This window comes from Corylus avellana, chromosome ca9 (assembly GCF_901000735.1).
Source record: "Corylus avellana chromosome ca9, CavTom2PMs-1.0".
Taxonomy (NCBI): domain Eukaryota; kingdom Viridiplantae; phylum Streptophyta; class Magnoliopsida; order Fagales; family Betulaceae; genus Corylus; species Corylus avellana.
This window is the reverse complement of record NC_081549.1, coordinates 7,064,191-7,074,719: the sequence shown is the minus strand read 5'-3', so window position 1 is coordinate 7,074,719 and position 10,529 is coordinate 7,064,191. Positions and strand designations below refer to the sequence as shown.

The window sequence follows — 10,529 nt, the reverse complement described above, 5'->3', positions numbered from 1 at the left end:
ACTTCCTAGTCCAGCGATTGAAGACCCACAGGCAGTTTTACAGGTGAATCTGTTGTTATGTTGGTTTTTTGGTTTTCTAGTTGCTCTTTGATTAAGTATTGTTGGGCCTGCGGGCAACATTCGGTAATGTATTATGTATGTTTAACTTTGAACCTCACTTAGTCGCATAAGGCTTCTTTTTCCAATTTAATTTCTCTTGTTTTTAAGTTCAAAACATAAAGCTATCTGGAAAGTTATTCTTGCATTCTTAATATGAAGCATTTGGACAGAGGAATCAGCGCCTTTTTGAGGACTGCAAGTCCAATGTGTTTTTCTTAAAATCCTCTTTTTTGAGATATTTCTTAGATTGGGCTGTAGTCTATGTTCCTATTTATCCTCTTCAAATATTATAGATCTTGTTAACTTTTTAGATTTCTAACTCCTTTTGGGTGGTTGTCTCTCTTGTATACTTTTGTGTATGAGGGCATGGCCTTTTTCATTTAATAAATTATTATTCATCAAAAACCTCAAAACATGTAGAAAGTTGAGGAGCCAACCTGTTTGAAAGCTGCATGGGAGCTGATGGAAGTATTTTATGCAGACAAGCTATCTCAAGCATGGCTACCTGAACGTCTTGTTGATTGGTTAACTGTAATGATCTTTCTTCTGTGCTCTTGAGCTGCTTCTTAATTACTTTTTGTAATTTGTTACCCTGTCCATCTAATTGTTGTATCTTGTGGCAGGATTATGATAGCCTTCTCTCCTCTACACAAGCAACAATCCATTTGAAAGTTGTGGATTTTCAGAAAGAGCTTGTCACTTTACAGGTTTGGCTGTATGCTGTTCTTTCTCTTCATCTTTTATTAGAAACGTGATACTTCACGATGGTTCAGACAATTTAACTGATTTTCATAATGTTCTGTGGCTTCTCACTGAAGTTTATAGTAGGATTGCTATCAAAACTCAACTTAAAATCCTCAACAATTTTTGTATATGGGATTCTGGGGTAACTTCATCATGGTTCTATGTTGTTATGGCATCCTAACTTGTGCTTAGTTGATTTCTTCCCTCTCACGTAAATAGGTTGGCTGTTGTTGTGAACTAATCTAGCTGATTGTATGGTGTGGATGAAATGTCTGTTACACAAAATTAATGTTACCAGTTCTCAGAGTGGCTTTTCTTGCATCACAAATTGAGCACAAAATTTTGTTGGGTTAAGGTTCTTATTTATGAAATCGCTTTGGCTTACTGTTTTTGTTGTTTACTTAGTGTCTGATGTTTTAACTTGTCTTTGACCGGTGATATGTATCAAGGTTATCTAAGATGGTCATATCTTTTATGAAATTGTTCTATGCAGGTTATTGAGGATAATACTAAATATTGGGAAGTAATATCATCAGCATTAGCTGTTGGCTGGCTAGATGTTGTGGTTAGTAGTTTATTCTTTAAAAAAAAAAAATTATTTATTTCCTCTTCTTTAGTTCGATGGTCTTGCCATTGTTCCAATTAATTTTGTTTGTCTTACATTTTACAGTGATAATGGACTAGATATATGCTGTTTGTTCTCTTGCAGGTGAAAATGTTGCGCTTGCATGGATCTTATCTCCTAGATCAGATTGGCAATCGTGAGGTTTGATAAATTTTTTTGTGACTTATTGAATACAATAGTATGTTTGAATATGTGTGACTGCCCAACTCACTATGCATGGTTTTTTCACCCTAAAATACTTTTCATCTTTATTAAAGAAAATAAATTTCCTCCTTAAAAGAAAAGTTGCTTTTTAATTGTAAGTATTGGACTTGATTAAGAAGCAAGAAGGAGCTGCGCTCCTTAATAAAGAAAACAACCAGTGATTAGTTTTCATGATTTTCTTGTTCTTTTTGTCCCTACTACCTATGTTGCTTTTCTTATATACTTCCTATGTACGTGGAGGCACCTTACACTTTCAATAATATATCGATTATTTACAACAACAAAAAGAAAAAAAAGAAGAAAAAAAAAAAAAAAAAAAAAAGAGAAAACAACCAAATCTGAATAAGAGGTACGTAAATTTACTCATAAAGAGAGATAGCCTTTTGAGTTATGTATATGTATATGTCGGTATATGCATGTGGGAAAATCCTTCATACAAGAGAAGGGCAATGCATATGCAAATTGAATATTTTATTTTGGTAGTTATTTGCTACAAAAGAATGTAAACAACAGTTTCATAGTTAGAGCATCTCCAAGAGAATAGGCAAATGGCTCATAATAGTCAAATTCTAATTTTTTATCTCCAAAAAATAGCTCCTTTTCTTCTAGAATGAATAGCAGCCTATTCATTGTTCATACTAGATAAATTTTTTTATTATTTTTACTTTCACTTGCTCGTCTCCCTTTGTTCTTTCATTCTCTCTCTCTGGTCGCTCGTCTCCCTCTCTCTCCCTTTCTTTCTCTTTCATTCTTCGCCTTTTGGCCGCTTTGTTCACTTGGCACTCGCTGAAGAGCCCGGAGGTGTTTGAGCAAGAAGACAACATGGTCTCGTTGAGAAAGCTCACGAGGACCTAAGGACCTTAGGGTATCTGTACCCCTCAGCTGCTTTTTGCCGTCTGATCCTTAATCTCAACCAAATATGCTACCGTACATACCAGTGCCATCACGTTGTTGGTGTTCTCCTCTTTGGATAAGCCCAACAAGGTCCAGATCGTAAGGTCAGGATTCATCCCCTCCTAATCGACGTGTTAAGGGGCGGCCATTGGAGTGCTACGAGATCTACCAAGGGTTGGATACTTTGTGATTTTATATGGGTTTTTTGTTTGTTTGGTGTGGAGATGCTCTAGTTTGGATGCTCTGATTTGTTAGGTTGTATTTGTGGAGATGCTTTGTGATTTGGATGCTCTGTGATTTCATAGGGGTATATTTTTTCATATGGGTTGGATGCTCTGTGATTTCATATGGTTTTTTATTTGTTCATCTGGTATGGAAATGCTCTGAGGTGGATGCTCTAATTTGTTGGGTTGTATTTGTGGAGATTCTTTGGGTGTCTAATTTGTGTTTGTGGTGATGCTTTGGGTTCTTCATAGGTGTGTCTAAGTAGAAGATGAGAGCAACCCAGATTTGGTGATGTTCCAATTTCTCTACTGGTTTGGAGAGAGAGAGAGAGAGAGAGAGATGAGAGAGAAAGAAATTGGTTGGATTAAAAGACAATAAAAAAACATTGAAAAATAGTGTTTTAAAGAAAATAGAGGATAATATAGATACTCTGGTGGAGTTTGTATTGAAAAATGAGTAGGTAAAATAGAAAATATGGCTTTTTTAGTAGCTAAAATAATTGTCACTGCTAGAGATGCTATTAGATGGCTTATTAAAACTTTGGAACAATAGTTCATGATTTTCATGCTGGAAGTTTGAAAAAAGCCTTAATGCCACATTTATTGCTCTCATTTCGAAGAAATCCGTGGCTATTGATCTTAAAGACTTTCGGCCTATGAGTCTTGTGAGCTGAGTCTAAAGATTATTGCCAAAGTTCTTGCCAATAGGTTGAGAAGGGTTGTGGACAAGATTATTTCGAAATCTCTCTTATGTGTGATCTAGGCACTTTGGTGTGATTGATCTATTATTTGTAGGTGACACTTTGGTTTTTTGTGGGGCTAAGCCTGATCATCTACACTTTCTGTGTGCTTTATTTTTATGCTTTGAGGCTGTCTTTGGTTTGAATATGTCTAGCTAAGTTGGATTTCGTTGCAGTGGGTAATGTGGAGAATGTGGATGGGTTGGTGGGCATTTTGGGCTGCGATGTTTCTTCTTTGCCTTTGAAGTATATTGGTCTTCCGTTGGGGGCATCTTAGAAGGCCAAGTATATTTGGCATGGAGCTATCGAAAAGATAGAGCGCCGGTTGGCTAATTGGAAAATGATGTACTTGTCTAAAGGGGGTAAGGTTACCCTTATTAGCACACTTTCCAATTTGCCAACGTATTTCTTATCCCTCTTTCCTCTCCATGTGGGTGTTGCTAATTGCATAGAGAAGCTTCATCGAGATTTCTTATGTGGAAGGATAGGAGAAGAGTTCAAATTCCACTGGGTAAACTGATCCAAGGGTTGTTCTCCGACCGTTGAGGGATGGTTTGGTGTTCGAAACTTGCTATTCTTTAATCATGTCCTCTTGAAAAACTGCTTTGGTGTTATGTGCATGAGAGAGAAGCGTGGTGGAGAGTTGTGATTGACTCTAAAATTGGCTGTTTGTGGGGTGGGTGGTCTTTCAATGAACCACTTGGGTCATATGGGGTGGGGTTATGGAAGAATATTAAGAGAGATTATGGGTCGTTTGCAAGTCACATCAGATTTGAGGTGAGAGATGGCGCCAATGTTAGTTTCTAGCATGGCCCGTGGTGTGGGGACAAGGCCATTAAAGAAGCTTTTTCAAATTTATTTGGTATTGCTTGTGATAAGGATGTGCTGCCATAGCGACTCGCTTGGAGCTTTTTTGGTGGTTCCAATCAATGGAGCGCAAGAAGGGCTCATGATTGGGACGTGGATGTCTTTACCTTATTTTTCAATCTTTTGTACTCAGAGTAAGACGGGAAGGTACAGACAAGCGATGGTGGACCCCCTCTAAAAAAGGGTTGTTTGTTGTTAGCTCCTTCTATAATGCCCTTGATTGTAATGTTGGCATTCTTTTTCATTGGAAGAGTATTTGGTGGACTAAGGTTCCATTGAGAGTGGGTTTTTTTTTTCTTGATCAGCGGCCCTAGGAAAGATCTTTATCTTAGACAACCTTAGGAATAAGCATGACATTGTGGTTGATTGGTGTTGTATGTGCAAGAAAGATATGGAGTCCATTGACCATCTTCTTCTCCATTGTGAGGAAGGTTGTGCATTATGGAATGCGATTTTCAGTCGTTTTGGGCTTTCTTAGGTTATGCCTAGAAAAGTAGCTTATTTGTATGCTTCTTGGTGAATTGGTGGTTGCACTCAGAGGGTTGTTGTGTGGAAGATGGTGTCTTCTTGTCTTTTGTGGTGTCTCTAGAGGGAACGCAATGATAGATGTTTCGAGAATCGCGAGAGGACATTGGTGGAGCTTATGTCTTGTTTTTAATACTTTGTATACTTAGAAAACTGCGTTTTTAGCTCCCCTTGTGGTTAGCTTTTATGATTCTCTTGTTCCCTTTTCTTTTTCTAGTTAGGTGGTTTTCTTGTATACTTGTCTGTACCCCAGCTGCACCTTTCGCTTTTATGATATTCCAATTATTTATCAAACAAAAAAAACAAAAAAAAACTTTGGTTTATGCATAGTTTGTATTGTTTCTCCAATTGTATATTTCTTAGCCAAACCTAAGGTAAATGCCTTTCATTTTCCAAGTTAATTAGTGATGCTCCTTGTAACCATGTCAATTTTCTAGCTCCAGAAGTTAGTGATGAAGCTTCACCAATAGAAATATTTGTCTTGTGACTTATATCATTTCTGTCCTGCATAATTAAACAGACAGAGAATGGACTGGTAGAGGCAGTTGCTGTTCTTATTTCCAAAATGCCACGCATGCGTCCTGAGCTGGAATCTGGAAAATTGGGTGAATGCTATAAAGCCAAGCCAGATTTTATCAAGGTATATTTGAGTATGCTAAAGACGAACGTTTTTCCTTCTTGAATATTTTCTTCCATAGTTCTTATCAATTTGTTTTTTTCTTCCATAGTTATTTCTGTTTATATCTTTTTCATGAAATAGGCTTGGGAGAAATGGCGGGCACAAATTACTAAGCTGGAGAGCAGTGCATTCTGGGTTCACTGTGATCACCACCGGACCAGGGAGGGCTTGAGAAATATGCTACAAATCATGCTGGGAAATATTAACAGTCTCTGCACTGCAACATGTCATTGGATAGAGCTGTACATTTCTCACTTTCTTTACATAAGGCCATTCACGGTGGTAAAGCCTAATAATATTCCAATGAGTTATCCAAATAGTTGCAGAATTCTATTCTTTTTCTCTCGTCTCTTTGTTATAATTATTTATGCCTGGTTGTGTAGTCTGAAGTAAGCAACTAATTTCTTTTTCTTGAAGGGTTTAGAAAGTATGTATAGCCTAGCCAAGAAATGCATGCAGTTAAAACCAATGACCAGTTCCCATACGTTGATAGGACTTGTGATTGGAATTCTAGGAGATAATACTGAGGTGAGTAATGTTAATCAGATACTGGTTAGTGTACATTCCCTGTTATTTCTTTTATCTTTTTCTTTTTTTCACTCCTGCCCTCTTTAACTCTGTTGGAATTTTTGAAATAATTCAGGTTGTCTTAGCTGAATGTTCCAGATCATTTGGCCCTTGGTGAGCTACTAAGTTTTCTGTTTTTAATTATTTTGTATGAAGCCATGCATTGGAGGTGCTATTAGTTTTCTTCCCTTCCATGTAACTTGAAAAGTTGAAAATCGCAGATTGCTATCTGTTTCTAAATTTTTTTTTTGTATCTTTGCATGTCACGTATCAACAGGATGGTTGCCCATGCCCTGGAGTTGTTGACTGCTGGGAGTGATGAAGCGGAAACTCTTCTACAAGAAGAGCGTTATAACTTGGGTGGAATCAGCATAGAGGAACTCCATCGACTTGTCTATGCTCAAGTTCTATCTTTAGATGCATTGACGTGGCAAGTGAGTGCAAATGACTTTGATATATTGATATTACATTTCTAAATTGTAGATAATTTTCAAAGAGTTAGGATGCCAATAACATATTTTGATTCATAATTTCACTTGTTCATGTTTTGTTATTCAGGTTGACATACAGAGATTATGAAAAGAATGAATTTTTTCTTTTGATAAGTATTATGAAAGAATGACTTAATAGTGACAACTGGGCTATTACTCTATAATTATTATTGTTTTAAATTAATTAACCTGATATAGTTTCACCTACATTATGTGGCAAATTGAAATGATCAATAATCAAAAAAGAAATATACCATATGCACTATCTTCAATTCTATGCTATCTTGTGCATGTGGATGGCATACTCTTCCACTCATGATGGTGTTTGTGCTAGGAGTGTTCAGTAGTTTCAATGGATTTTTAATGCCATCTCAGAAAGTGAATTATATATATGATTTCTAGCTCAAACACTTGAAAAAAAAAATACCAAGTTCAGTTTTTGTGGCTGGCTATCAATCAAAAAATATATATATATATATATATATGCACACACTCTTATTAAAAAATGTATATATATGTATGTGTTTGTATGTTTGTACACCATCTCAAGTATCCTTAAACAGATGCTCTTATGTCTACAGCTAGCTCCAATTTATTTGACGTCATGCATGAAGCAGGGAATGGGTTTGTTAGAGATTTTATTGAGCAAGCAACCTGTTCAACATACTCAAATATTGCTTAAGGTTATCTGTTCATCTTTCAGTGTCATGTTTCTTTGATTTCAGTGTCCAATATTTTGATGGATATCTTTGTGACTGACTTAAGTTGTTGCATTCTTTTATGCAGATTATAGAGATATGCCGTATATATGAACTTGACAGTATTAGTTCAAACATTATGAAGGTACTTGTAATTTGTTGTAAACTTGCTTGTACTCGATATGACTTTAGGGAATTCTTGGCAGAATGACTTGGCATGGATGTTGGTAGCAATTATCTGTGTGTTCTATCAAAGTTATGTTTCTGAAAGAGTTGCTGGAATTTCTCTTTGTGGCATTCTTGTTAAAAAATTTCTATGTTTAGATTGCTGGAGTATACCATTGGAAGCATGGTAGGAAAGGTTCTGGAGTATTTTGGCTTCAGCAAGCCCGGGATGAAGTACGTCTTAATAGGATTGCCCTGCAGTTGTTTGATTCTGTTGGACAATCGATCTCTGATGAAAGTTTCAAGGTAATTAATCTTAAAATTCCATAAAAGTTAAGCAACCAGGAGATTTCTATCATAATTTTGTTTATAAGCCTAGCATTTTTCAATTTAATTAGAATCAAGGATTTATGGTTTTGCGAAGTAGTAATGCATGTAAATGGCACAATATGATTGAGTTTCTCAAAAGTTGAATTTAACTCATTTCTAATCATGTTGTAAAAGGTTTTTTTTTGTAAAATTTGTTTGTAAGCCTAGCTTTCCTCAATTAATTTTTTTTCACAAAACTAATATTGTATGTAATTTGTTTGTACAGCAATGGGAGGGATTGATTGAATTGTTGGGTTCTGATTCCAAGACTGCTGGCGGTCTTGAGTTTTTACGCAAGTAGGAATTTTCTCGTATCTGCATTCTTTGAGTAATGATTTTCATCATCAATTTTTTTTCAATATTTTCTCACTTCTAATCCTTAGATGCATTACAGGTATAGGGATTTTAAAAAATCCCTGAAACAGGTTAATGATGGAAAAACTACTGATGTTGCTCGGCAAGCTGTAGAGTCCCTCATATCAGTACGTGTTACTTGAACATTGTTTGTCAGATTGACGTAGCTGCTGTCCTCAACATAATAGTTTTCAAAATTTAAATTTGAGAATTTTGTTTTGAATTATGATTTATTATTGTTCCCTACCAAGCGAGGTTTTTAGTTATCTTGGGTAATTTCTTGCTAGGGCTTGATTTTTAGTAAATTTTATATTATATGATTATGCAGCTTATGAAAAACCCATCTACACCTCAGCGTTTTTGGCTGCCTCTTCTGTATGACTCGGTAGGCTTTCTAATGTTATGATTCTGCAAGTTGTATTCTCTGCTATAGATATATATTCTAAATAATTTGGCAAACAAATTTTTTTCCCCCAATCTGGCATTTTATAAAATTATGTTGTGCAGTTGAAGCTGCTCAGCTGGCAGGAGCATCCTCTGCTAAACGTCACTGAGACCAACCTCTTGTTGAATAAAGTGCAAGAGTTGTCGATGGCAAGGCTGCGACCGGACTTCATTGAAGCCGAGTTGCCACCGCAAGCCTTAGGTGGTGTTAGGCTAGCTCTTGCTACAAATCTTGGACGTGCTATCCTGGAAGAAAAATGAGGGCCTACTCTTTGAATGACTAGTTTGCCATCTGCTTGCTGGGGCTGTCGGACAGCATGTGAACTGTAAAGGGCTGTTTCAATAGGTATTGTATCCTGCTACTCTTAGTTGCATAGCAGTCTAACAAAAGGTTTGTTCTTTGTTGCGAAAAAGGGGTTTCAATAGCTGTAGCTGTTGTAAATTTATATGATATTCACCTGAGTTATTCACTTATCAAATTTGTTGAGATAAAGAAAGAGAGGATATTAGGTTCTTCTGCCTTTATGTTTGTTTGTATCCCTTCTGTGTACTGCTCAGGAAAAATCTACATTCATCGATCACTTTCTAAACAGTTCATTTTTTCTTTCATTCTTTCTTTATTATTATTTTAAGAAAAATCATATTTAACCCTTAGGTTTTCATCTTATTTAGATTTAGTCATTAAGTTTCTCATTTCAAGAATAAGGTTCCAAAGTTTTACCCGAATTTTAAGTAGGTTCCTTCGTGACTTTATAGTCAAAGTTATCGGTTTGTCATCCGCTACATATGATTCATTTGACACATAGTGTCCATTTTAACATCCCAATATCAATACCATGTCAATAAGTGCCAAGTCATCCATATAAACTACTAATTTATAAGTTGTTCTCATGAATTGATATCTGTCACAATCAGTCACACTAAACTACTATTTTGTTACAAACAAAAAAAAAAAACACCTGCTGTTAGAGAACCTCATTAAGCCAATTGGAATTTTTTATCATATTTTTTAATTTTTATTCCAATTTTTCCCTTGCATTAAAGGGGCAAAATGACGCTTATACCCTTTAGTTTCACACTTATAGGCCTCGTTTGGTTCGCGAAATGTCTAGTCCATTGAAAAAAGATTAGCTACTATTGGAAATAGATTAACTATTCTTATTCCTTTATTTGGTTGTAACGCTAGAATAGACTAGTTAATCCTATTCATTTGTTTTGTGCAATGCAATATGTTGGTGAATGAAATCATATTGTGATCAAATTTTCAAAAATACTCTTATAATACAAATACAATTTATATTATTAAGGACTTTCATTCTTTTATTTTTTTAAACATAAATAATTTTACTATAATTTATTTTTCTTTTTTGTTTTTAATTATGACAGGTATGTGGCTTTTTTTTTAATTTTTTATTTTTGGCAATTACGCTAGAAAATTATTTATATAAAAAAAAATATATAGTTGAAGAAAACAGAATCAAACTCAATCTTGAAATTAAAAAAAAAAAAAAATAGTTGGAGAATGTACAGAGAATCAAAAGAAATAAAAAAATAGATTATATATTTGTATTTTATAAAAACCTTGCAATTCTATTTCTCCGTAAAAGAAAAAAAAAACTGAGAAAAAGAGATACGGAGAAACAGAATAATAATAATAATAAAAAAGGTACATAAATAAAAAAACAGAGAAACAGATAGAAGAAAATTAAAGAGAAACGGTACAAAGAATCAAAAGAAATCAAAAAATAGAATTTTTTTTTTAAAAAAAAAACCGAGAAACGGTACAAAGAAGGGAGACAGCATAGAGAAAAAAAAAAAAAATTGTCAGCACTTGTAGAAA

At 35.0% G+C, this 10,529-nt stretch overlaps 1 protein-coding gene across 1 annotated transcript; it reads left to right on the top strand.

The window, feature by feature from the left end:
• The first annotated feature begins 6 nt into the window (after nt 1–6).
• Nucleotides 7–9,212, top strand: LOC132191985 (nuclear pore complex protein NUP85-like). Its single transcript, XM_059607154.1, has 17 exons — nt 7–43; nt 520–630; nt 723–806; nt 1,337–1,408; nt 1,553–1,609; nt 5,443–5,562; nt 5,683–5,883; nt 6,019–6,129; nt 6,245–6,282; nt 6,446–6,602; nt 7,241–7,342; nt 7,446–7,502; nt 7,682–7,828; nt 8,118–8,188; nt 8,286–8,373; nt 8,574–8,630; nt 8,753–9,212. Exons 2-17 carry the CDS (start codon nt 562–564, stop codon nt 8,948–8,950), a joined length of 1,629 nt encoding a protein of 542 aa, XP_059463137.1. The 5' UTR covers nt 7–43; nt 520–561; the 3' UTR covers nt 8,951–9,212.
• Nucleotides 9,213–10,529: the final 1,317 nt, after the last annotated feature.